The sequence below is a fragment of the Alexandromys fortis genome, unplaced genomic scaffold (assembly GCF_014885135.2).
Source record: "Alexandromys fortis isolate MF-2015 unplaced genomic scaffold, M_Fortis_MF-2015_v1.1 scaffold_267, whole genome shotgun sequence".
Lineage (NCBI taxonomy): Eukaryota > Metazoa > Chordata > Mammalia > Rodentia > Cricetidae > Alexandromys > Alexandromys fortis.
Genome location: NW_026068157.1, coordinates 862775 through 889420, shown reverse-complemented (window position 1 = coordinate 889420; position 26646 = coordinate 862775). Strand labels below are relative to the sequence as shown.

Below are 26646 nucleotides of genomic sequence, written 5' to 3'. Positions count from 1 at the left end.
GTGATGCTAAACCCCTATTACTATTCTTATGCTGAGGATTCATGAACCTTTGTTTTATAGAACCTCATATTTCCAATTAAAAATGCCCCATCAACTAACCAAAATATATTTCTGATTGTAATAAAATCTAAAACCACTACTGGGTGGTTATGACTTAAGATGATTAAAATACGATTTAGTTTTAGAGGTGTAGTTAAAAACATGGACCCAAGTAGAAACCATAGATCCCTGACACGGAACTGTTGAAATACACAACCCTAAAAAAAAAAAAAAAAAAAAAAAATGAGGAGATGGCTCCACTGGCAAAGCATTTGTAACAAAAGCATTAAAGTTGGTTGGAGTTTGCTTCCAGCATCTACAGAGAGCCTGCAGCTGTTGCGAGCATCTGTAATCTCTGCACTTTTACAGCAACCTTGGAGGCTGGGACAGGAGACTCCCCAGAAGCTCCAAGCCATCTTACCCTGGCATACCTAGTGGGAACAAAAAAAAACCAAACAAACAAAAAACCTATTTCTCCAACAGTGGGAAGGTGGGGATTGACACCTGAGGCTGTCATCTGATGTTCACAGCCACACTGGGCCATGGGTGCATGTGCCTGTACTCACACACAGATATCCACTCATGCATGCCCATACACACAAAGTTGTTTGTTTGTTTCTTATAAGAAGATTTGTAAGTCAAACTTCATAGGGCTAGGGGGCCACTAACATTTTGAATTTATCAACAGCAACGAGTCCCTGCAAAGTTACCAACTGCCAAATACATCCACTGGAAAAAGAAGAGACGGGGAATTATCTTACTTTTAGCTTTATTTTTATTGTTGACACTATTACAAGATAGAACAACTGCAACCATAGTAACAAACCAAAGGCCTGTGCACACAAACAACTCAAAGAAAATATATCGAGATGTTAACACAGTCTTTGGATGATGAAAATATGGATGAGTTTCTCTTCTACATTTCCACATCTTCAAGGCTACTAGGATGGACACGTACTGCATATAGAATGGCAATATAAGCAATAAGGGTAGCCTATTAGAACACTATGATGAAGACCCCTCAAAGAAACTGAGGAAACACACTTCCCTGTAATCCTGCCACCGCTAACCCGCTGTTCCACACTTCTCCACATTTCTTCCCTTGTTGACTCCACACACTTATCTAGGATATCCGAATAATCGCACACGTGGTGCACAGGCCCAGGTGTTAACAGGAACTTGTTGGAAATACAATTGCTTTTTTCTACTTCACTACAATTTCCCAGTTTTCTTTGAGTATGTCTTATATTTGTGATGCAGAATATGTACTTAAAGTTTGTTACCCAAACACCAAAGATTATTCAAGAAATTTAGAACAAAATATTTAAGCATGACCCCCCCAACACTATTTTTGTTTCCCATGTTTTTTTTTTTTTGTTTTAGACATTACGCAAATCTATTTAACACTGTTTAAATCACAAGCTTATGCGATGGCACAAGATGGAGGACATAGGTGAAGATCTTTACAGTTGTTGGTTGTGGGGAATGTGGGCAGATTTTTCTTTTCAATTTTACTGTATTTTCCAATTTTTCACTGGGTACATAGTATGCTTATAATGGTGACATTACATACTAAGCTTCAGTATCAGGAGACTATTATAAGGAGCATAGCGAAAACTTCAGATCAAAGTATTTTACCGTAATTACACAGGAATACTAGAACTATCTTGAATACACGTTTTGACACAGTTATAATATATAAACCTGTGCACGGCAACAAGAAAAACAAGATATTAAAGAGTGTATCTATCTTTGGATGGTGGGGACATGGATTATCTTTCCTCCACTTTCCTTTTTTTCCAAGTGTTTCATAATGAATTCCAATTATGTTCACGATGGAAATGTGATCCTTAACTTTTGAGTAACACTACCATAAAGAACATTCTAGAAATTTAAGAAAATAATGCTCGACTATAAGCCTACAACAACACAATAGCTTTTGACTATAAGCGTACATTTTAAGACAGTTATAATTGTAGTATAAATATAATTTTGTGTCCTGCTTTCTCCACTTCATATTCTTGAATATCTGCTACACAACTCTCCATGATTATCACTTTTAAACAACTGCATAAAATTCCAGGGCACTTTGACTTAATTATTCTTCTACCGTCTGGCATTTCAATTGTTCCTAATCTTCTACTCACTCAGTTACAGTTAGAATGGACACTTAGACTTCTTGACAAGTTGCTTTCTAAACAGGGTCTAGTGGGGTAACACTGTCAATGATAACGATTCCCAAATTTACCCAGATGACATCAACACTGACTTCCATCTCAAGGGTGCTTCCCCAGTGTATCGTTGCCCTCTGTTTCCCTAGACGTCAGTTCCAACCTAGGGTCTCTCTATGCAGCTGGCCTTCACCTATGCCATGCCATCAAAAAGGCCTTTCTTCCAACTACCCAGGACACTTCATTCCATTCATTCTTATCACCCTGCCCTTCCTGTCCCTGCTGATGCTGTTTTCTTCAGTCTGTCTTAGTGCCTTCCTAGATCTGCAGTTATCTTGGAGCTCCTTTCTTTGGCTTGCTCATTGCTCATCTCTCTACTCCTTGCTCTTTGCTCATGTCCACCTCTGAAGCCTCTGGCACTCCTTGAGGCTTTGACACACTCCCCGTGAGCCCCAGTTCTACAGCTCTAGAAGCCTAAGAGTCAGACCCATTTCCTCAGCAGGCATCTCACCTCACTTTCTCAGATGATCTGTACAGAGCTTTGATCTTTCGCTTACAGATCCGCTTTGTTTTTTTTTTTTTTAATTTTTTAAAATTTTTTAATTTTTTTTTTCCCCAGCCAACAAAAGGCCAAAAACTTCTTTCTATAGCCATTATGCGAGGGGAGGGGAAGTAAGGAGCGCAAGCTGTCCATACATAGGACGCAGGAAATCTCAAGCTGGGAAGTCCATTTGTGATCACGAGGAAAACTGACGACATCAAGGCAGACATGACACTAAGTGGAAAGCTCAGAAATACTTAGGAGGCTCAATGAGAAAGAACAATGGTAACAAAAAAAAAAAAAATTAAGGCTGCTGGGGAACCTGAGTCCATGTTAAGCTAGGATTAACTAGAAAGAAAGCTTTTTTTGTGTGTTTTTCTTTTTTTTTTTTTTAAATGCAAGTTTCACTTGGGGTTGACAGACACATAAAGGGTGGGGGATTAAGTTTGAAGATACAAAGATCTAAGGATACTAGCTCCTGGGCACCCAGGGAGCACACTGACTTGTGGCAAGCACATAAAACACCACACAGGTGACTCAAGCGACGCTGCCACTTGTCACTTAAGGCAGGAAGCACACAACAGAGCTAATGAAAGGTTGCCGGTCTGCTTCCTTATTTACAATGTAAGCCTCTCCCGTGGTTCCCAACCTTCATTAGGCACTACTGTGATCTAGTGATGGTTGTCACCCACTCTTTAAAGGCAAAGACATCAAGATTTACAGGGCAAAGCTTCAGGTTTCAGGAATTCACTATCGAACACATAATGAGCAGGTTAGAAAACAAAAACCCAAACCTTAAAGAACACCTCAAATGTACATATTTTGTTTTTTGCATGAAAACCACTGTAAGGGATATAAAACGGGGAGATGGACGGAGTCATAGAGATGAATCCACGTATTGTAAAGAGTTACAGTAAGTCTCAAGGGGTTTAGGTGCACACCAAATGGCTGTGGAAGCTAAAAGGATGTCTGTTCTCACACAGCCAGGATTCAAAGACACATGCTCTCTCACACCCACACCTTCACAGGACTAGCTAAGAGGTAGGGGACCAAACAGTCCGTTACTGGGAAGGATACTAAAGGGGTTCAAAGGATGCACAGTAAAGCTTCCGCGGGATGGACAACACTTACAAATATATGCTAAATTGTTGCTCTCTTCCTCCTCAGGAAAAAAAAAAAAAAACAGAGCACCAGTTTAGGTAGCTCTGTAGAGTAAACTGTAAATTCTACAGCACACTAAGTCCAAATATATGCATCACTGATTTGCTCATTTATATACACGGCAGGAATCATTATGTATAGGGTAGGAAAGGGGTGTCCTTTACAGTTGATTGGGGCAACCTCTGTGGTCTTGAATACTCACTAGGTTTTCCCTCAGTCTAACTACTCAGATGAAGAATGAGATGTGTGCTCCAGCTTTCACGAGTGTAACCGATGTTCGATGGAGAAAAGACTGAAAAGGTCTCTTCATTCATCCTCTCTGTTTGTCAGTCTGAGTTATCTGATGAGAAGTCCGGTATGAGTATGATAAGGTGAATTTCTATTTACATTGTGGGTTGGTTTAGGCTCTCTCTGTGATTTATTAAGGGTCTGGTTCGTTTTTGTTCTGCTTTTTGCCTCAGCCTGGAGACTCAACCAGTGTGAGAATTCTGGTGTCTGGCAAGGGAGAGGCGGTCGTCGAAGAGCTGCCCGCAGACGTCGCATCTGAAGTACTTGTCATCGTCCTGCTCGGCACCATCCGCGCTGGTGCTGGCGCTGGCACGTTCAATGTAGCCGGAACACTCTCCCAGAGCATCGGCAGGCTCGAAGATGATCACGCTGGCATGGCTTTTCAGATGCTCGCCGAAGGCTGCGCTGGAAGCGAAGGTTTCTGTGCACTCGTGGCAGTTGTAGTACGGTTCTTCAACCTCAATCTCTTGATCTTCTCCTTCCTCTTCTGGGTCTTCGATGTCTGCCCCATCGGGCTCATCCGCATCTCCCTCTGGCTCTTCAACATCTTCCTCTGGCTCGTTGACTCTCTCTTCTGGGTCTTCGATCCCGGCGCCGTCTGGCTCATCAGCATCACCGTTTGGCTGCTCTGCCTCTCCATTGGGCTGCTCGGCCTCTCCGTCTGGCTCAGCAGCTTCTCCATCTGGCCCTTCAGCCTCTCCATTAGGCTGTGCAGCTTCCACCTCAGGCTCTGCAGCCTCCACTTCTGGCTCCGCCGCCTCGACTTCGGGTTCAGCAGCTTCTGCATTTGAGCCCTGGATCCTCAGTACTTCCTGTGGAATGAGGACGTTGGCTTCGACTTCTTGAGCCGTGGCAGCTACTATGTCTGAACCCCCTTCTCGCTCAGGATGGAACACCAGCCGCTCAGTGACGACTGTGTTGTCCAGGAAGGGCTGCCCACAATCTTTGCATTCGTACAGTGGGATGTGTTTCCTGCGGGGTTCGGTGAGAAAGGAGGCGTGGGTGTAGGAGGGCCCGTACTCGTAAGGCTCGTCCTTATGAACTTTGGTGTGGTGATCTCCGAGCTGTTTGGCAGTGAAGAAGCATTCTCCACAGATCGTGCACTCAAAAAGCTTCTCTTCGGTTTCGCTTCCCTGGTACTCGGTGAGGGCTAGGCCTTGAACGAAAACCTCATCGTTCAACTCATTCTGCTCCAGCATTTCATCATCCCGGTGGTGTCTCATGTGCTCATTGAGGGCAGAACTGTGAATGAAGCCTTGTCCACACTGGCGGCATCGAATGGCTGACCCAGCAACAGCAGGATTGCTCTCGGAAGCACAATTCCTCCTTGGCCTCACAGGCAAGACAGCGACGTCGTCAGCGGCCTTCACAGAATACAGCTGGTCTTGTTCGTGGACTCGCTGGTGCTCAAAAAGCAATGAGCTGTGAATGAAGGACTCCCCGCATTTGGAGCACTCGTACAGCTTCTCGCCAGAGTACTTTTTCTCAAATTCGCTGACCGAGTGGACATGAACTTCAGAGTGTGCATATTCGCGACTGTCAACCAGAGCCTTTCTGCTGTGGACATCCTGGTGGCTTGTGAGGTCTGTGAGGTCGGTAAAGCTCAGACCACAGTCCTGGCATTCATAGATCATGTCATTGGCGTTATCTTTCTGGTGCTCATCAGAAGTGGAGGCCTGGATGGTAGCGTCTTCAGCTTTCTCCTGGCCATGGAGCTCACTGCTCTGGGTCTCTTCACTGCTCATCTCCTGATCCAGGGGTTCTTTGTCATGGGGCTCCTGGCCATGGGGCTCCTGGCCATGGGGCTTATCACCATGGGGCTCTTCACTGCGCATCTCCTGATCAAGGGGTTCCTTGTCCTGGGGCTCATCACCATGGGGCTCCTGGCCATGGGGCTCCTGGCCATGGGGATCTTTGTCATGAATCTTCAGAACGTGCGTTTCTTTAGCATGAGGCTCCTCGGCATAAAACTTCTGTTGGGCATAGATTTTCTGTACACTGAGGTTGTTGCTGGTAGCAGAGCGCTGTCCAAACTCTCTGAATTTGCGTACTTGCTCTTGAATGAAACGTTCTTGGGCATAACTGGTCTGTGGGTCGCTAGGGGCCAGGCTGCGGAGGACAGGCCGCTCATAATGTCGACTTCCAGAGGGTCTTTCTCTGTCATGAATCTTCTGGTGTTCAATGAGCTCAGACCTACGAGCGAAGGTCTCCCCACACTCCTGACACTCAAAGAACTTGGCTCTACGGCGGATTGATTGCAGGTCTCCAAAAGGTAGGGAGGGGATTACAGAGGTCTCGTTGCTCCTGGGCTCAAGGTATTTCTTCTTGGCACGAGCTTTCTGGTGTTCACGAACACTTGAGATGGGAACTGAAAATATGACGTCTTGATTAGATTCACGGGACTCTCCAGAGAGACCCGGAGGCCCAGTGCGAGGCACTCTGGGGAGGATGAATTCCTTGTGCTTGTTGCTGTTACTTCCTTCGTAAGTGTCTTCTCCAGTAGGAAGCTTCCGTCGCTTGTTGTTAAGATCTGAGATATAAATGGAGGACTCTCCCCCTTCATCACATTCAAGCTGGTCATTTACTCTATGGCGTTTCAGAGGTCGAGGAGCGGGCAGTCTGTGGATGGCAGATCCCTTGTATTCCTTTCTTTCAAAGATGCTCCCTCTAGAGAAGAACTGGGGGAAGCTAAAGTCACCTGTGGTCTGGGTGCTCGACTCTGTCACCGATTTCACTGGTCTTGGTTTGATGAATCCCAGTGCACCACGACTCTTCTGAGCCTCTGCAGGGCCGAAGCTGTGAATGACAGACCTCTCACAGGCTTTCCCCTGGCAGTCATTCGCCATGGTGGGGAATTTCAGCTTGTCATTGGGGTTGGCGCTGATGGTGAATGGTTTGTCATTGTCTTTGTTCTCAGGTGGTCTTGTTATGGTATGACTCTTCTGAGACTCGGTAAAGGGCTTCTCATAAGCCCTGCTCTCAAAGAAATTCTTCCGAGAACGAATTTTCTGGTGGTCCCCGGCGTCTGAGCTTTCCATCAATGCACCTCTGGCGTTGTTAAAGTCGAACAGCTTCTCCCTGTAAGTTTTCTGGCGCCTTCTGAGGGACTGACTAGGGACAAAGGTCTCCTCGCACATCCTGCTCTTCTTTGCAAATGGGTTTCCTCTAGTGTGGCTCTTCTGATGCTCCTTCAGGGATGCAACATGAACGAAGGTCTCCCCACACACCTTGCACTCATAGATCCTCTCTTTCCTGTACATTTCCTGAAAGTCACCGAAGTTTGGACAGGTCAGAAAGGGTTCTCCATGCTCTTCGCGTTCACGTTCACGCTCACGCTCACGTTGCTCCCGTGCACGTGCACGCATGCGCTCCCGTTCGCGTTCACGCTCATTCTCTCTGTTGTCTCCTGATTTGCCTCTGCCATGGGTTTTCTGGTGCTCGATCAGGGCGGAGCTGTGCAGGAAGGTCTCCTTGCACACCTTGCACTCATAGAACTTGTCTTTGCCATACATCTTCTGCAGCTCGCTGAAGGTCGGGCTAGGCATGATGGTGTCCTCATCCTCCTGATCTTTACACTCTGCCAGGTACTCTCTAGCATGAACCTGGCGGTGCTGCGCCAGGGCTGTGCTCCTACTGAAGGTTTCCCCGCACTCCTTACACTCAAAGCGCTTGCCCCCTTTCTGCACCTCATGGACAGCTACACTGTGGATGAAGGACTCTCCGTACTCGTAGAGGTTCTCCCTCGTGTGCATAATCTGGTGCTCGACAAACTCAGAGATGACACTGAACGACCTCCCACACTCATCGCACACATACGGGTCTGCGGCCAAATCGATTGTCGGGGACTCAGGGACAGGAGGGCAGCTCAGGTTACCCATGCTCAGAGCCTGTCGCATCTCACTACCACACTCAAAAGGCTTCTTCCTCACACAGCTCTTATTTTCGTGACCTGAACCCTTCTCCTCAGAATCAAAGTGATAACGCCTCTTCCTTTCCAGAGCTCGGCTTCTGGAAAGCAGTTCAGCATTGACCCTGAAGCCTCCCCTGAACGCGCTCCCCTCAGCAGCCCTCTCCTGCATCACCGGCTCTCTTTTGTTTGATGAGGTTGCCTTCCAGTTGTTGCTGGGCCTGGGGAACCTCGGAGGAGGACGCATGTTCAGCTCCCTGGCTCTTCCGGATTTGGAGTTGCGGGACACATCCTTGATGAATTTTTCCATTATCACGCCATGAGAAGATTCATCCTCACAGATTCCCCGTCGGTGGGCTGGCTTTTTGGCTTCAGGCATGGGTTTCAGACCTGGAAAGAAACCCCCATATGTAATTCTTCCCCTGTTGTTCTGTGGTGTTTGAGAATGTGAAATGTAGAAGTTTCTCCGTGTGGAACTGGCTTGCCACTCACCTCGGCTGGTGCTTGGGTAGGCACTTCTCTTGGATCTGGATGAGTGGCCTTGTGTCATGTGAGAGTGTCGGTCATCTTCGGCAAGCTGTACTCCTGGTTACAAGAACAAAATGGCGGCTCAGCTTTATGTTGAAGATGCAGACTCATCACCGTCAATTGGCCCTTCCCCCAACCACTTGTACTAAATACCAACTGTCTCCTATTCAAGTCTTTGACTGTCTTTCATTCAGTGGCTGAAGGAAGAGGTGCTTACCCAGTGAGAGCAGTTTTCGGTAGTTCTCCAGATTGTCCTGAATTGGATTCTGAGGCTTCTTGTCCTCTTTGAGTTCCACGACATTGTGGTATGACTCAGCATCCTAAAACATCAAACACAGGCCTCTCAATGGAATCTGGCCCCATGGATGTTCAAAAAGAGAATAATGTTGGCGACATGGGAGCTACTTATATGAAGTTCTATAGGAAGTGCTCACGGTATTTAGGGTTCTGAGCGATCCAAGGCAAGTGTTACTAGGGGCCTACATCGTACCTACCTTGTGCTACACTCTGAGGCAGATCCCAAAGACGCATGACACATATTCCTTGCCCTCATGCAGCTTATAATTTGGTTGGAGAGAAAAGACTCATGAAACAATTAGAGAACAATAAACAGTAAATTGGGATACAGATAATAAATGCTACATGGGTTTATTGGAGGGACAGTTCAGGGTGAGCCTGAACAGTGAGCAAAGGTTTTGCAGAGGGCCTCCAGTGGGCCTGAAGTGGTAGGTGAAATTACAGTATGTGAAGGGGGGCTGCTGGGAAAGCCCATGCAGGCTAAATAATCAGCATGCATGCTCTACTCATGGAAACAGAAAGAAAATGTGATCTAGCAGGCATCTGGTCAGACTGTGTGGTTTTAAGTTCCCTTCCTGTCTCTCTACTGAATGACATGGCTACAGCGTAGAGTTTCCAGTGTGCATGCTTTCCAAGTAACTCAACACATGTGAAGTTCTTGACTTAGAGCTACCTTTTATCTTAATAGACATTTCTCTCAAAAAGAAATGCAAAACTCCCTGTGATACTCAGGAGAGTCTTCTCTGCAGGATTCTAAAGGACCTTTGCTTGCTACCAGAAGGCAGTCCGAGAGTTTCACTGTCTTGGTGAGCTGCAATGCCAGGGGAGATGGTGCTGAGCCTGAAGGGGATACTGGAGGATGGAGAGGGTGCTATGGGAGTCTATAGGCTTTGGAGCTGGAGAGAACTGTAGGGTCAAAAGCAGACTGCACCATTCATGAGCTGTGTGACCGTAGATACGGAGATCTTTCAGACCCTCGGATTCTTCATTGTAAAATGGAGAGAACTTGCAGTATTGCAACATTGTGGGTGAAGGTTCCACAATATGGTTATTATTTAAATAGTAAGAGAAATTATGCAAAGAAAATATAAGTGCTTTGATGTTAAATTGATTATTGTTCTGTTACTGGAAAGAGGCTGGAATTTTAATAGAAACATGGGAAATACAGCAAAAAGAAAAAAAAAGCATCAACTTTTAAGAAGCTTCATTTATGCAGCTGCCCATGCCCAGTCATTAAGAAATAAACAACAAAAATTAGGGTGGAGAAATGAAGCAGAGCTTCAGAAATGAAAGTCTTTCTAGGTTAGGGCTGAAAAATGAAGACAAAAACCACACTACAATGAAAATTTCAGGAAGCATTGCAAACTTCACAAAACTGCCACCCTATAAAGCTAAATTCTTTTCTTTTGGGTGTCCCTCCTCTTTCCATATGGTAATTTCCTTGGAGGTAAGTGCTCTGTGCTATCCATATTTCTGGGGGTCACTGGCATTTACGTATGATGAAAGACAGAGCAAGTGAGTACACAGATATATCGGTGTTGGCACAGGAAACTGGAGGCTGCAGGAGAGCGAAGGAGCCAAGAGTCCGGGAGTGTGAAGACAAAGGGGCATCATCCCTGGGATACCCAGAGCCCAAGAGCAGTGCAGCAGATGGATTAGTTTTTATCTTTATTTATCTGTCTAATTTGCATAAGTTAAAGTCTCAACTGCACTGTTTCATAAAACAAAATGGTGCTTTTGTATGAAGAGAGGTTAATTTAAATAGCCTTAAAGCAGCGGCTGGTTTTTGTTTGCCATCAACTGTGACACCTAAATGTTCATGATCTGCACACAAGTTTGGGTGGAAGAGGTGGCCTGAGAGCAATGCTAACATGGTATGGTCCGAGTTTTCACAACATGAGCTAGACATACAAACTATTAAGGGATTCACGTGTGACTAAAAATGTAATAAGAGAACTAACTTCCTGTTTGGAACACCCTCAAAATGTGATTTGCACCACCTAGTGCCCCTGTTTCTACTCTGACTCAGTGGGAATCAGCAGCATCTAGACTTCTGCATTCTGCAGACATGGCTCTTGGTCAGCAACTCTTCACACACTGACGAAGTTCAACTATCAGATACCAGCAATCCAGCCATGTGTGCTTCAGTAATTTCCTGGCTCTTCTTTGATTTGCTGGATGCCTGACTTTCACTTAATTCTGAGACCAAAGCCTTTGCCTGTACTTTCCCTAAAGCCTGGGATCCTCTCTAACCTCAAGCTGGCTCACTCCTCCGAGCCCCTCAGAAGTTAAGTATTGCTGCCTTGAAGGCATTTTGCTTTGATCCAAGTCAAGATTCATGCTGTAATTTTTGTGATCATCGCCACTGGCAACAGCATCTGAGCAGGGATCCTGTCTGTCTTGGCCACAGCTATGTTTCCCAGGGCTTAGCTGCATAATTGCAAAGGAAATGAAGGCTCTGCCTCTGGCTTCTCCCTCCCTTCTGAGGTGTACTGATGCCAAGGTTCTGCTCCTCCTCTTCTGCTGTCACAAGCCAGCTCAAATCCCATGTCCTTTTCCCTTTTACCAACTGCCCTACCACTTACTGCACCTTAACTCACAATTGCTGTGACTGCTAGCTCTGTGTCTACCACATGCCAGACACCATAATAGGAACTCACAACACACATGGTGTGTGACTCTCACTGACTCCTCACAATGGATCTGGGAGACAACTGCCACATCCATTTTTACTGATGAGGAAACTGAGGTTCAGCTTAGTTGAATAGCCCAATCCCACACAGCAGTAGGTGGCAGAGCCAGGTTTTGCACCCCATTCTCGTCAGCTCCAGAGCCTTTGTTCTCCCTGAGTCCACTTTCTAGACTCACAACTTTTAATGCTCCTGACTTCCTGGGGGCCAGGAAGATGTTTGGAACCCTTCTGCTGCTTAGCCTATCAAGTGACACACACTGAGGGGGCACACACTCCTGGTTGTGCAGATCAGTTAAAAGACAGGCAGCAGTGGCCTTGGCCATTGGTCACCTGTTGGGATGGTCCCTGCCCCCTTTTTAGAGTGACTGAGGGCTTTCAGCCACGAGTGGGCATCTAGGGGTAGATGAAGACATCATCGGGGGAAAAGACGGGTATCTTTGGTGTGAAATGAAGATAGGTTTTTCTGGAAAGAGAGGAAACCTGAGCATACCTGGGATCGAGACTCATAATCCATGGAACGTCTCTCATCATCTCGTTCCAGTCCAAAATGTGGTCTTGACATCACAGGAAGGGAAAGATCCCGTTGAGGCAGCCCTAGAAGGAGAAGAGGCTTCAAAAGGGTGCAAAATCTAGTCCAACATGGTAGGGCTCAGGTATCCCTGCCAACCTCAGAACCTACCTGGGGTGTGAATATGCAGAAAAAAAATGTGTATGTTTTCTCTGCTTTTTGTGGAAGGACCTTGCAACATCTCAGCATACCCTTTCTCTCCCTCCCTCCCTCCCTCCCTCCCTCCCTCCCTCCCTACTTTAGAATCAGACTCATGGTTTCAGGTATCGTGTCTGGATTCTTGTTATCAGTCACTGACTCTCTGGTGTTCCCTTATTCGAGACCAGAGATAAAGCCTAGAGGGTCACTAAAGGTATCCCAAACTATTGGTAAATATGGTGGACTTGCAAATCTTCTCCTGATTACCATTTTAGGATGACATGCTGATAAATGCAGCATCTTTCAAGTCCAGGAGGAACAAGAGCTAGTTCCTGGTGACATGAATACCAATAATATATCAACATGGTATTTACTCACTGTACTCTAACTGGGTGGGGCACTTCGGTGCAGTGTCCCCCACATCTGCATGAAACCATGATAGGCAACATTGTTGTAGTAAAAATACGTTTGCTTTTCATGGTCATATCTCTGTCTGTAGCACTTTGTACTCTTTTTCATTTTGTAGCAATATAGTTTTATATAGAAACATCTAGTTTTCTTTTAAAAATTATGTCTGCTTAGGAAAAATGTTGAGAAAACAAGAGCACAGGCTGAACTAGGCATGTAGCATGAAACAGCTCTGCCTAGAGGAGGTTCAGAAACTAGAACTTTGGACTAAACCTTTGAGTAACAGGAATGCAACCCAAATTGAGCACTAGGGCCTTATGAGGCCCTGGACACACAGCCTCTGTCCTGAGTCACAGGCCAGCAGACAACTTACTGCTTCTGGGGTTCCTGGTGTATGGCCAGCGGTCTCGAGGCTCCACATCTCTGCTTCTGCCCCTGCGCTCCTGGTCTCGGTCACCTAAGCAGGTCAGGTATTTGAGTGATCAGATCTGTGTTTCCTTCATGTTGCACACATGCCTCCCTTGAGGAGATGGACCCAACATGGAAGGTTCTACACTAACAGGCTCAGTAGCTATCTTACAAACTTTTCCCAAGAGGGGCTTGCTTCACAGCACGGATTGGAGTAAAGTCTGTATGGTAGGTCCACTTCAGACCCCCTCCCCCCAATTATCTTCTCATCTTCTAAGTGGTCAAGCCCAAATCAAGGAGCGGGACCATAGACCTTCTATGTCTAGCGCAGGCCAGCTGACTTTAAATTGCACAACATTCTACTGGAAAGAACCTGAGAAAGTGGAAGACATACCCACTCTAAGAGCAATTCTGCTAGTGTAGTCTTAAGTAGATGCTAAATAGTATAAATATGTTATTGTTGAAAACCCCCTGCTGTCATTCCATTGTAGGTGTCTGTTTGTATATAAAAATGCCTCAATTAACCTGCTCTCCTCAGAGAGATGCTGAACACTCTGGCATCGCCTGTAATTTTCACAGAGGCCTCGAGGCCTGTGCCTCTCTATAGTGGGGCATCTGGTGGGGTGTGGTACTCACTGCTGAAAGAGTGGGATGGTTGAGGTGGTGGGGTGTCTCTCCCACTTCGGCTCATGTCTTCGTCACTGGTCATGTCACTGTTGGTGTCGTCTGAGAAGACACCAGACAGTAACTTAACATGTTTGCATAGCTGGCCTGTGTTCTCACATACAGCCACCCTCTCCCCTGCACTTTCAGTGTCAGCTCTTCCATCCTCTTGTCAGCCCCCTGTAGTGGCATCTGTCTACCCCTGCTACTTAAAGACTCAGTGGAAACGTGGCTGCGACTATCTCTACTTGGACCCCACAGCAATAGTAGCCAATAGGCCACTCCCTAAGGTAACACGCCATGATAGCAATGGAAGGCTTTCTAGCTAATGGACTTCCTCCCTTAGGATGGTCCACTTTTCTTCTGCTAGCTCTGTGGTAGTTCTTAGCTGGGGACAAGTTTGTTTTCCAGTATTCAGTTGGCTACAATATGGAGACATTAGGAGGCCAAATCTAGTGTGTAGCCCTGTTTCCTTGCCCCTCAAGAGAGAATGACCAGACCCGAGCAGCCATCAGTAGTACCAGGACACAATCCTAGTAAATGTTGTCTAAACAAGCTACCATCGACCTCTGCCGTGCCTCACCTTCCTGGTGGTACATCTTGTAATTCTCCAGTGGAGTGGTGAGTTTTTCACAGTTATTTATTTTGCTCGCACCCAAGGGCTTGAGCTTTTTAGGGATGGCCGGCTGATCTCCTCTTGTCGTGAGGGTCTGCCTAAAAGCAATCAAGGCAGAATTTTCAGAGACTGAACAGGCCCAACAAATTTCACATCCAGTAAGTTCCAAAACCTCTGCTGAATGACTTTAGATCATCTGGGTCTTCTCCTAAGATGGCGTCTAGCTCTTTAGCCAAGCCACTTTCTAGTTCACACAGAATGGCTCAGGTTTGGTGGCAGACAAGTGATTTGGTGTAAGCATTTCTCGAATTAAAAGGACTTATTTTGGAGGAACCAAACACACAAGTCAGCAGAAAGCCTGTGATAGCATGCAGGGACCTGGACATAGAAAGGAGCTATGTGCATGTAGCACAAATTGAAAGCTGGGCATCAGCATGGGCTGCCCAGTGCACTGGAAGAAGAATTTCCTGGGAACTATGTATGAGGAGCTCTCAGGCTAATTGGTTGTGTGACAGTGGCCAGTTCTAGTACCTTGGACTCTGTTATCTGTGAAATGGGAGCAGCATTACATTCCTTTATACCTTATCTTAAATAAGCTAAGATTCCTAGGAAGTTTAACTTGTAAAGCACAGAAAACATTCTCAAGGCCCCCAGCCATGACTAAGTTTGGATGTCAGTGCTCCTCTTTAGCCAAAGTGTTAAAGGGGATGACGTCAGAGATGGACCTGACCCTGCCAGCTCTGTCCTTAATGTAGTTGTTGCAGCACAATATACAACCTGCAAAGAAATGGATGACCGTACAGAGATGTTCATGGTGCTCAAGTTTGAGCTCTGTGATGACAAATGATTATATTTTCCCCTTTGTTATCTTTAGGCCTCGAAGTCTCTACTACATCACCATTGACTGTGTGCGCTGTTTCAACTTAAAGGCAGTAAACCATTCTCCCATTTGGACCAGTACATTTCAGGTGCCACGTAGGTACAAATGGCTGCTCACTCCCAACTGGACAGTGACAGACAGTTCCATTATTTCTATCAGCTCACCTAAGGGAGGCCAAGACTCTTCCTTCAGAGTTACACAAACTTCTAAGGGTTGTCAGTCCTAAAACTTGCCCCTTTGGGGGCTGACGTCACACTATTTCCTCAGGTACCTTCCGAGACATGTCCAAATACCTATGATTATTCTTGCTGTTCCTCAGTTGCCAACCAACCATCTTTTCCTTTTGAGACAGGGTCTCTCACTGGCCTGGAACTCATCACATAGACTACAGCTCTATATTCACCTTACCAGTACTGGGATTACGAAAATCAACATCACAGACTTTTTCTTTTTTTTCTGTGTGAGACAGGGTCTGGAACTCAGTATGTGGATCAGTTAACCTTGAACTCATAGAGACATGTCTGCTCTCCCAAGTGCCAAAACTAAAAGCATGTGTCACTATACCCAGCTTCACACCTGAATTTAATTTTTTTTTTTTTTTTGATTTGTTGAGACAGGGTTTCTCTGTGTAACAGCTCTGGCTATCCAGGAACTTGCTCTGTAGACCAAACTGGCTTTGAACTCACAGATATCTGCCTGGCTCTGCCTCCCGAGTGCTGGGATTAAAGGTGTGTGCTAATTTTTAATATGGGTTCTGGGAACCAATCTCAGTCCTCATGTTTGCAAGGCAAGCACTTTACTGACTGAGCCATCTCTCCAGCTCAAATAAAAAGAGAGGAAGGGGAGAGAGGAGCAAACAGCAAAATCCCACACCAGAAAAACCCTTTCCTATGATAATGGAAAAATTCATTTTTGAATTTAAGGAAAGGGGAGGGAGGGGCCCAGAAACAAAATCATCAAAAGTTGGACAACATTTCTGTTTGTGTGTTTGAATGAGATGTGCACATCTGCATGCTGCTTGCAGAATTGCAGATTTCAGCAAAGTTAGAAGCGTGGCTATTCAGTCCTGTCAGCTCCACTTCTGTGAATTACCACTGGGATGCTGAAGAACATATGCCCAACAATGTCATCATTCAGGTAGGTGTTATTGGAATTGGCAAGATATAATCTATCCAACGGTGAATTATTGTGAAGCCTTTCAAAGAACAAGGCAACTCTAAGTAAATGGGTGAAAGAGACACCATAATACACTGAAGTGTCAAAACATTACACTGCTTAATAGCATCAAATGAAATATTAAGACTGAGGAGGAATTCTGGCCTAGAGTAGCTTAGAGAGGCCACCAATACAAGAGTCTGAGCTCGTGGTCCTATGAGTAATTGGACGGGGGGGGCGGGGGTGGAATGATAAGATCAAAATTCATTGAATATATTTATGAAAATTTTTGAAGAATAAATAAAATATATTCTTCTTTAAAAACGGTACTGGATCAGAGATAGACCTGGAGATGAATGAACACAGCAGAATACTGAAATATGTATACACTGCTGTCCTTTTTATTGCTCTATCTTATAGCAAATCTTTCCTGCCCATAAATACAAAAATATTTAATAAGTGAAGCCTAGCAAAATCTAAAAAAAGAAAAAATCCATGTTCACAAGGCTATCCTACCAATCCAAGGACAGTGTTCTTCTAGAGGTGAACTTTATAGATAATGAATTAAAGTGGGGACAGGGAGCCCATGTGCACCATTTTCCATGTCTCAAGGAGCTTACACACAATAAAGATCTACCTCAATGAAGGGGAGGGAAACAGACTCAAAGACATAAAAAGGCATCCTGAAGTAAGCATTCCCTCCACCCTATCACCATTCCCCAGTATACTGGAGGCCCTGTCTAACCCAACTAAAGGAAAAGAAAGGTGTAAATATTGTGTTATTTTGAATATAATGCTGTATATTACATTGTATCTTACTGGTAAACATAGTAATAGAAAAATCTCATTAAAAGCAAAATAATAAATATCCTTAAACAGTACCTTCAAGTCTGTACAAATATTTTAAAAATATACAGAAAGTCACAAAACTGATATCCTAAATAAAGACATGCATAAAATACGCACTCACACATATTCTGTGTGGATATCTGTCTGTCTGTCTGTGTCTTTTTGTCTCTCTCTCCTCTGTCTATCTCACACACGTTTTCTTTCCATGCATCTATCTCTGTCTGTCTCTGTGTGTCTCTTTGTCTCTCTGTGTGCATCTGTCTGTCTACCTTTGTCTCTGTGTGTGTCTTCCTCTGTCTCTCTCACACACACATGCTCTCTCTCTATGTATACCATCTGTCTCTATCTCTCTGTCTGTCTGTCTGTCTGTCTGTCTCTCTCTCTCTCTCTCTCTCTCACACACACACACACACACACACACACACACACACACACTCAACTCTAGAAAATAAATGTACAGAGATAGCAATAGCACTCTGAAAAGACAGGTGTAGGAAGTGTGGGAGACTGCTTGTCTGTAACATGGCCCTGATGTACAAAACAACACATTCTGTCCAGCACAGGGAATATAAGGGAGTCCAGATGTGGACATATGTGCAAGTACATACACATGGGGGCTTCATTTACTGACACAGAAAGAATTTTTAAATCGGGGGGGGAGTTGGGTTATTTAAATGCAAATTATTCTCAGGTGTAAATGGAAGATTAATTTCAACAAAAGAGGTAAGAGTGGACAGCCATCACTTTTTAGTGTTGGATCTGTTACTACAGCATTTATTTCCAAGGTTAGTCTTTAATTTTAGCAAAACTCAGGGCTGAATCAAATTTCCCTAAGATAGTATACATTTCAATTATACCTCTGTAGAAGGCCAAAGCCACCAAAACCCGGTGACAAACATACTGTGCCCTAACTAAGTCAATGCACCCAGAAGAGAGCATGCCTCCTGAGTTTACTAATAACTGAAGTGAAAAGAAAGCCTTTTAATGTGTTGTAATGTAATCGGTGAGTCACGCTCTTGAGGAATGAATACTGTAGCTTTATTTCCTAACTACAAATGTAAACACAGACATACAGTTACGCTCTGAAACAGTCACTGTAGAAACTGTAAGCAACGTCCACTGATCAAAGTTACCATTACAACTAAAACTTTTCATTTTAATCTATCTTTAAATTTTTATATTACTATTACATGTATGTGTGGTATGTGTGTATGGCCACATGTGTGTATACAGAGGCCAGAGACTGACTTTGTGCTTCCTTGTCTGTTACTTTTTTTTTCTACATAGTTTCTTCTGGCTTACAAGGCCCCCTCAGCTCTGCTGGGCTCCCCATGACAAGGCCTCCTTCCTCACTGATTCCTCTGTCTCCCAAAGCCTGCCTGGGACTCCCTGCTTCTATTGGCATTTGCTTCCCCAGTGAGTGGCTCCAGACACTGAATTCCCTCCTCCCCAGACTCTTTCTTCATTCTCTTTACAGACCAAGACTGAACTCTGGCCCTTTGGGAAACCTATTTCTTTTATTTCTTGACCCTCCCACATTCCTCTGCTTTTTCTTCATGCAGGAACCTTAGCATGAGTTGGATACTGGCCAAAGGCGTCTGAGTGGCCCACAGATACTACTAGCCTGACTGAGCTAGTACCAAGGGAAGCTAAAGAAAGCAGCCAAGTGGTGTGGACGAATGATGAGTCTGCCCTTCCCATACTGGGCAGAGAAGGACACTGGCTATCTTTCCACTTTTGAAGAGTTATTCATAAACACAGAGACATGAAATAGCCTTTTGTATGGACAATAAGTTCCACGTATGACCTGGAATATATACAATCACAGGTCAGCGACACTGCCTATTAGAGAATAGCATCGCCATTATGGTCTGTGTGGCAACACTGATGCTGATCTTTGCATATTTTATAATACTTAACTTGCATCTCCCTTCAAAATTGAAATTAGCATAATGTATAAGAAAGATAAAGTTCATTGGGTATCTTTTACCCCATATGGGGAGTGGGGTGGAAACCACGGGTGAGCCTTAAAATGAGCAGGGACACACACATCAGGGGCCAAATGTGTCTGGGACTGTGTGTAATGAGAGAGAAATCATTGACCTTCTTCTAGTCTTCGGTCTCAGGCTCCCACATCCCCATCAGAGGAGAGAAACTCTACCCATCTCCTCCTACCCCATTTCTACTTACTTACTTTGTGCCCTCATCATGGCGCACCTACATTCAGCCCGCTAACTCATTCTACCTACCTCATTTAAAGGGGGCTGGAATTGAGAACTTTAAAGTCAGGAACCGAGGAGGTTACGCTTGTCATCTCTCAGGGACAGCATGGTGTGCAGTCTCTCCTCTCTTCTTGTTTGTTCCAGTCTCCTGCCTCTTTCTGCAGACCGGCATTCTCTACTTCAGTATGTTCATGGAGTCCAGTCCTGTCCCAGTCCCAGGCCTAACCTTGGCTCTCAGTTTAAGTGCCCTAACACTGACAGGGTCATCAGCCTGGGCCCCTTCACCCAAAATCCAACTCTGAAAAGTGCATGCTGCAGTCTGATTTTTTCTAGTAGTGGGTCTCAAACTCGCATATGCAGAAGGGTCACCTGAGTTGCTTATGACAGTTTACTGTGAAACTACTTAAGAAGTGGATGGTTCCCTAGGGCATAGGCATTGTAACTGGGTCTCTAGGAACTAGCCTCTGGTCCAATCTTGAACAAGAAAGGAATATATATGGGACAATGAGATTTTTTGGGGGTAGGGGCTAGTAATCTTACATGGGAATGTGAGCAACGAATGAATTACCTCTACCCTCTGGTCTAGTGGCTCTTTCAGGTCATCTCTACAACCTCCTGGGCTTCTTCTATCCAATATAAGCTTAGCACTTACCACACTCCAGCCAAATCTCCTTATTGTTGTCCATTCTTGAGGGGTTTCCCCAAAGTTCAGAAAGAGAGGAAATAACAGCTAAGAGTTCAAGTTTCATGATCAGCACTAAGAAAAGGCTACTTCAAAGACACAAAATGTCTACTAGACCAGCGTGACATGTTTGACCTTATCTGAATGACCAGCTGATCTTATTTACTTTAGGGGGTGGGGGCATGGGAATTTAAGTCACAATGCATGGCTAATCCAACCATCTACAGGCAAGAGATCTTCTCTAATCAGACCTAGCCTGAATGGAGATGGTGGAAAGCAGGGGCAATAGCTAAGGAGTCTGGTTGTCTGACTGCCATAGCAAATGGCATCACTATGACCAGGAGGCTGCACTAGGCTGTCTTAAAAGCCAGTGCTACCAAGGCTCTTCTATGCCTTTTGTTCTGATTTCATACTCACCCATCCACCTCCTCATTATGCTTTCATTTCCCATGTAGGTTTGCCTACAGGGAGAGAATTTGCTGATCACACACTTTCCAGTATTTGGGGCCCTGCTGCATTCCTCTCCCACCATGAATTTCTGGACCAGAACTGAGGGAACAGGACATGGTTCCCATGTCAGTATAGTTGAAAGTGCAGTCCCTGAGCTTTGTAAAATTGGGTTTACACACACGAATCCTTCAGTAAAGAAAGATCTCTAGCTCTTTGCAGGCTTGAGTACCATCCTGGATCCCTGGGGCCTTCATGAGGGTCAGGAAAACACCAACCCAGCTCTAGGGGCCCGCTCTGCCATGTTAGCCCCTCCCCAGGCAGCACTCCCCCGCAAGCATAGCCAACTATTTTGCTAAGCACATTTCCTTACTTTCCAGGTAATAGTAGTTCTCATTCAGTAGGGCTTATACCACTCACTTCTGGAGTGCCAGAGTCTGGCATGATTCTGTCCCAAATAGGCTGAGTATCAGCACTTGCGGATGGATTGAACAAATGGACACCCTTTGGAGAGTCTGCTCACTTCTCCTCATCATGTCTGGTCTGAATCAGTCAGCAAACTAGTAAAAAAGGGAGCAAGTTCTGTGAGGTCTCCCTTCTTTGCACCACTCCAACACGCCCCCTTCAGGTTTTCCAGTGCAGGGACTCCAAGCCAAGCAAGCCATCTCTCACCCAAACTCAAGGTGCTCTCCCCGAACCAAGCGTGGCTACCCTGCCCTCTGCAACTTGCAGCCAGATGATCCCTACCAATGTACATGTGGTCTTCATGTCACTCCTGTGGTCCAAACACCTCAGTGGCTTCCCATTGCATTTCCGGTTAAGCCCAAATACTTACCATTGATTCTTAAGGCCTTTTATAATGAAACCCTCAAACTTACCTTTTCTCACCTTTTCTGTCAGTTATCATTCTTCTCTTGCTCCAGACATTCTTGGTTTTCAGCTCCTTTCTCTGCATCCCTCAGGAACATCTTTGACCCCTCTTATCAATCTATTCACCCCATGAAACATACCACTTATAATCCTTCAAAGCCTAGCTTTAAGGTTCCCAGGTATCTCAGGGAGGCACCGTCTGGCCTCTCCCAGACTAAATTAGTTTCTCTGTGCAGATGTGTACTTTCAAGAATATAAGCCATACAATCACATTTTTTAATTCCCCCATTTATGCTCCATGAAAATTCTTCCTTTCCCAGTTGAGATGGTACATGGCACAAAATATTCCCTAGGGTAGTGGCAGGTGAGTACAATTCATCCTGCTTCTTAAATAACCCAGCCAAAGGCAAGCAGGAAGCCTGAAGGAGTACCTGAGTGTAAGAGGGGAAAGATAGGAGAAAGAAAAGGAGGAAGTAAGGCTAAGCAGGAAAATTCTAGCAAATTCATGACCCACCAGACAGGTATGCGTGTTCTCAGAGTACAAATGGTGTTCTTATAGTTGTGCGTCATATATGTACATCAGGAAAATGTCAGCGTAAGGAAGGGAAGTGAACACTTCAGAGATGGTTGTGGTGCTCTGAGGTGTGAGGATAACTCACCTGGACCAGCCACCTAGCTGCTAGAGGACCTAGTTAGGCTTCCTCTTGCCAGCTGTCTCAAGAAGGACAGAAGATCAAGAAGGTAGAGCTGTGGATGAAAAAGAAGACATGAAACACTGACCTGATTTTACAATTACAGCGTTCTCTGGGAGGGAAGCAACCCACAGCAGCTTCACCTTTTCTTTCCTTGCAAAGGCAGACATCAAATGAGGCCAGGACCTCCCCCCACCCCAGGATGAAAAGTCATGGGCAATCAGCTCTTCCCCAGACACACGCTGTGCCCTGGACTTTAATTACAGTCCTCTCCTATGTCAAGGGCACTGAAGAAATTGCTGAGGTGTCTTGATATCTTCAAGGGGATTCTGGATTAAGGAACCAATCCAAGAACCCAATTGGTTACTAATTAGCTATGTGACATTTATTCCCAACTTCTAAGTGCAAGGAAACATGTTGCAGGTGAAAATTAGAGGAAAAGAGATGGTCAAGGAGGGACTTAAAATCTCCGCGTAAACAGTACTGGGAGAGTTCACCCATAGTGTGACAGCCCCAGAGGCCTTCTATGGCTCTAGTCTTCTGGGTGCTGACATTGACCCACCCCCTCTACCCCTACCAACAACCACTTCCTTCCCACCGTGCCTAACCCCATCTTTCCCCCCTTCTGGTTCCTATGTATGAAAAGAGTGCAGTCACCTATGTGTGGATATAAAGCGGAGGCACTGTGACCCCTGCCCTCTGTTGCACCCAAGATGAAACCTGCTCAGATCCCAGTCCTTAGTCTACCAAGACAACACAGAGCTCTGTAACTCTGTTATGAAAAAAGGCCAACCTCTCCCTCAGACTGCTGCCTACAGGTGACACATGCACAGGGAATGGCAGACGCCCCCTTGTGGCCAACAAAGATGGCGCCAGGGAGGGTGGGTAAGGCTATGCTGTCTACGTCAATCAGGAATAGAATCCCTCCCTGAAGGCAATCAAGATGACATCTGCACAGCGAAAGCCAGATGCCCCCTTGTGGCCAACAAAGATGGAGCCAGGGTGAGTAGGACCAGATGCCCCGCCTTCTGGTCCGTCTCCAGCAGCAAGCCTAGATGTCATTCAAATCGACACCCGCGGAGTGAACATCAGACGCCCCCTTGTGACCAACAAAGATGGCGCCAGGGTGGGTGGACTTCTGAGGCCCTGTCACTCAAGAAGAGAGAGCCCCTCCCTCGGACCCGCCCCCTGCAGCCAACCCAGCTGTCATTCAAGATGACTCATGCGAGATAAATGCGCCATCAAAATTGGTGCCGTGGTGGACAGGGCTCTATGGTCCCTCAGGACCAGATCCTTTCTGTCCCTCTGCCCCCTCTAGTGGCCACTCAAGGTGACAGCAGCGCAAAGAATATTAGTCAATCCGCAACCATGACAAATAAAGATGGCGCCAGGGTGGGCAGGACTCCAGAGTCCAGATCAGAGCTCCGCCCTCTGGCCCTCCTTCTGCGGCAAACCCAGCTGTCATTCAAGACGGCTACTGCACCACAAACGTCAGCAAAGATGGCGTCAGGGAGGCGGAGCTCCGCTGTGGCTTGAAGCCCGCCCATGCAACTGTCACTCAAGACGACACCGCCACAGCAGACCGAGTCCACTAAGGGCGGGGCGGGCCGGGGTGTGCCGCCCGTCACTCAGGAGAATAACCCCTCCCCGGCTGGTCCCTCGCAGCCAGATTAGCTAGCGTGCAAGATGGCGCCTGCGCCATGGATGTCAGCCGCTCTCATGTCCTATAAAGATGGCGCCAAGGTGAGTGGGGGCTCAGTGGTCGGACACACCCAGGACCGTACCCCTCTCCCTCTGGCCTGCCTCTCGCAGCCAGCCAGTCCAACCATCACTCAGGATGACATCTTCACCGACAACCTCAGACATTCCTTCTATGGAAAACAGACAACGCCAACCCGAGTGGCCTAATCAATCATGAGAAGAAAGCTCCTCCCTTAGCTCCTCCCCAACATCTAGCCCCTCTGTCATTCAAGATGGCGCCTGTCCCATCATTGGCAGCCGCCCTCGGTTGCCGGGTAAAGATCGCAACGTTGGGTGGGACTCTGGGCACTCAAGCTGTATGGCCACATCAATCAAGACAAGAGCCCCGCCCCTGGCCCGTCCCCTGCAGCCAAATGAGCTGTCTTTCAAGACTGTGCCCCATCACGTCAGCGGTCCCCTTCATAACTCCTCCCAGCCGCGCCCCCTTCCGGCCAGCAGCCTGCAGGATGGCGTCATTGTAGGCGGGGCCCTGTGATGACTCAGGCCCGGAAGCCCCGCCCTCGACCCCGCCTCTTTGCAGCAAGCCGGTCCAGCTGTCATTCAAGATACCGGCATAGCCCATCAAAGCCCCGCCCTCGGGCAACAAAATGGCGCCAGGGAGGGCGGGGCTGTGAGGCTCCACCATTCAGGACGATAGCCCCGCCCTAAGGCCCGCCTCCTGCAGCCTGCTGGGCCGTCCCTCAAGATGGCGCCTCCGCAGTTGCGCACTCGCAGCACGGTCACTCAGGACGACCCCCGCCCTCATGCCTGCCCACTGGACACTCAGACCCCGACAGCGCTCCTCATGTACGGAGCCAGACACATCCCAGGGTCAAAACGATGACGCTTGAGGCTCCGCAACCGAAACCTAGCACGGAAAATCGGGAGAGTGCGACAGTGCCGCGCCATCCGCAGACGGAAGGCCGCGAGGTGGCAGCATTAGCACGCCAACCTAGTGAGTGCCCGGCTCCAGCTGAGGCCACTCAGACAACAACTGGGGTGCACCTTTGCTGCAAGCCAGCAGAGGAAGCGTAGAGATAGCGCCCCAAACTCCCAAACCACTTCGGCCTTTGCAGCTCTTACGCCAACAGGCTAAAGCCGCGATTGCGCGGCAAATCCAGACTTCATGCAAGATGGCGCCCGGCAGGCTGGGCCCGCTGAGTCTGGCGCTGCCCACCGTCACTGCCTTAGCCCCGCCCCTGCCACAGGGAGCCAATCGGGATAAGCCTGCGCAGGAATCTCTCTCCACCCTCCAAGATGGCGCCAACTGGGTGGAGCCAAAAGTATCTCAGGCCTTAGCTCTGGCCCCTCCCCCAAGCTGGTCTCAGTCCCGCCCACCGCCACTGCGGCAAAACAAGACCCGCCCCCAAGGACAGTCCAGCGCATAGCGGTGGATGGCTAGATTCGCGCTGCTAGCCAGATGCGCTGGCGGTCGGGTTGACCGCGTGGCCCCCAGACTCTGCTGAGCAGAGAAAATGAAACCACAGAAGAGGTGGCTCAGAGACGCCACTCTGATGTCCACATGAGTGGTCTTGTGACGATCGTCTGCACTCGGGCGAAAGTTGGGGTTCTAGATTCTGCTGGGATTCTGGGTGGTTCGCCCCTAAAACCCTAAGATCCTAAGATTCCGGGACTCCGAGGCTCCAAGGCCACGATACACGGAGTACCCTTAAGATCCCAACCACAGAAGTGACATCCTTGCGGCAACACGGCCGCCCCTAGGCGAACCACCTTTCCGAAGGCGCAATTTGCAGCCTTGTCAACCACCCACGGTGAAATGTGACATGGTTTGCCGCCCCTGGCCCGCAGCAACGCACCCCGAACACCGTCTGAACTCTGCAGACGGTATCCAAGAGGGTGCATGCCACTGGGCAGGCAGGTAGCTGGCTGACTCACCTCCCCGGAGCACCGCACTCCGCGCGCGCACACACCCCGACCGAGGTCGGCCGCCTAGTGCGCCCACACCGAGCCGGGCGCCCAGCGGCGCCACCAGCCCAGGGTGGACATCTCTCCGCTTCTCCTCCAATGCTCGTCCTCCCGCGACTCTTGACTCCCCAGCGTCTGCAGCAAGAGCTGCGGGACACCTCCTTGTCAGGGTCCTCTGCAGAGGCGGAGCTTCTTCTTTGACCAATCAGAGACCCTGTTGCCCGCCTCGGTCCCTCACCACGCCTCCCACACCTTGCCAATCAGACTGCGGTTGTCAAGGCAACAGCTTGGCGCCAAGGCACGGAGTTGACGTCAACGGAGTCAGTGTTAGGGGCCCCCAAGCAGGGTCTGGAAAAGGGGGATGGGATGTGGGTGTGAAGGGATGTAGCCCCCCCAAAAGAAATCGAGGTGAAACTGAAATGCCTACCAATGATGGTCCAATGCAAAACCTGAGAAGAAAGAGAGGGATAAAGGACAAGCATATATTTGTCTAAAAAAACGGGAAAAGGAAAAAAAAAGCCATGAAAAATCGAGGCAAAAACATATACGTTGAGGTCTAACCACGAACGATAAAGGTGGAAGAAAGGAGTTTTCTGCCTGCAACACCCAAGCACTAAGCTCATTTCCTTAATAAACGAAGAGCTATTGGAAACCTACAAGGGACAGACAAAGGCAAACCAAAAAAAGGGGGCAAAAGAGACCGCAAGTCAGAGGACAATACAAATGGCTGGAAGAATCATGACTTGACTCGGCATAGC

At 47.1% G+C, this 26646-nt stretch overlaps 1 protein-coding gene across 8 annotated transcripts; it reads right to left on the bottom strand.

The window, feature by feature from the left end:
- Window positions 1-791: 791 nt before the first annotated feature.
- Peg3 (paternally expressed 3) lies at window positions 792-26036 on the bottom strand. Of its 8 annotated transcripts, XM_050127504.1 has the most exons (11): window positions 21081-21180; window positions 20631-20674; window positions 20184-20218; window positions 19559-19689; window positions 14393-14523; window positions 13783-13872; window positions 13112-13195; window positions 12115-12218; window positions 8853-8955; window positions 8600-8692; window positions 792-8497 (listed from the first exon to the last, which is right to left on the bottom strand). In XM_050127504.1, the coding sequence occupies exons 4-11, from the start codon at window positions 19561-19563 to the stop codon at window positions 4383-4385; spliced, it is 4725 nt and encodes a 1574-aa protein (XP_049983461.1). In that variant the 5' UTR covers window positions 19564-19689; window positions 20184-20218; window positions 20631-20674; window positions 21081-21180; the 3' UTR covers window positions 792-4382. The 8 variants fall into 8 exon arrangements, with proteins under 8 accessions (XP_049983461.1, XP_049983456.1, XP_049983462.1 ...); XM_050127499.1 differs by lacking the exons at window positions 19559-19689; window positions 20184-20218; window positions 20631-20674 and adding exons at window positions 22190-22277; window positions 25859-26036 and having other exon boundaries at window positions 21081-21220; XM_050127505.1 differs by lacking the exon at window positions 20184-20218 and having other exon boundaries at window positions 21081-21135.
- Window positions 26037-26646: the final 610 nt, after the last annotated feature.

Excerpts from the sequence above, each read along its gene's own strand:
- Peg3 (XM_050127499.1), bottom strand. The coding sequence starts at position 21,196 with ATGATGAGGAGAAGTGAGCAGACTCTCCAAAGGGTGTCCATTTGTTCA. Across the intron at positions 8,956-12,114 it reads ATTATGAGTCTCGATCCCAG|GATGCTGAGTCATACCACAA; the intron begins GTATGCTCAGGT and ends TTGATGTTTTAG. Across the intron at positions 8,498-8,599 it reads CTACCCAAGCACCAGCCGAG|GTCTGAAACCCATGCCTGAA; the intron begins GTGAGTGGCAAG and ends GTTTCTTTCCAG.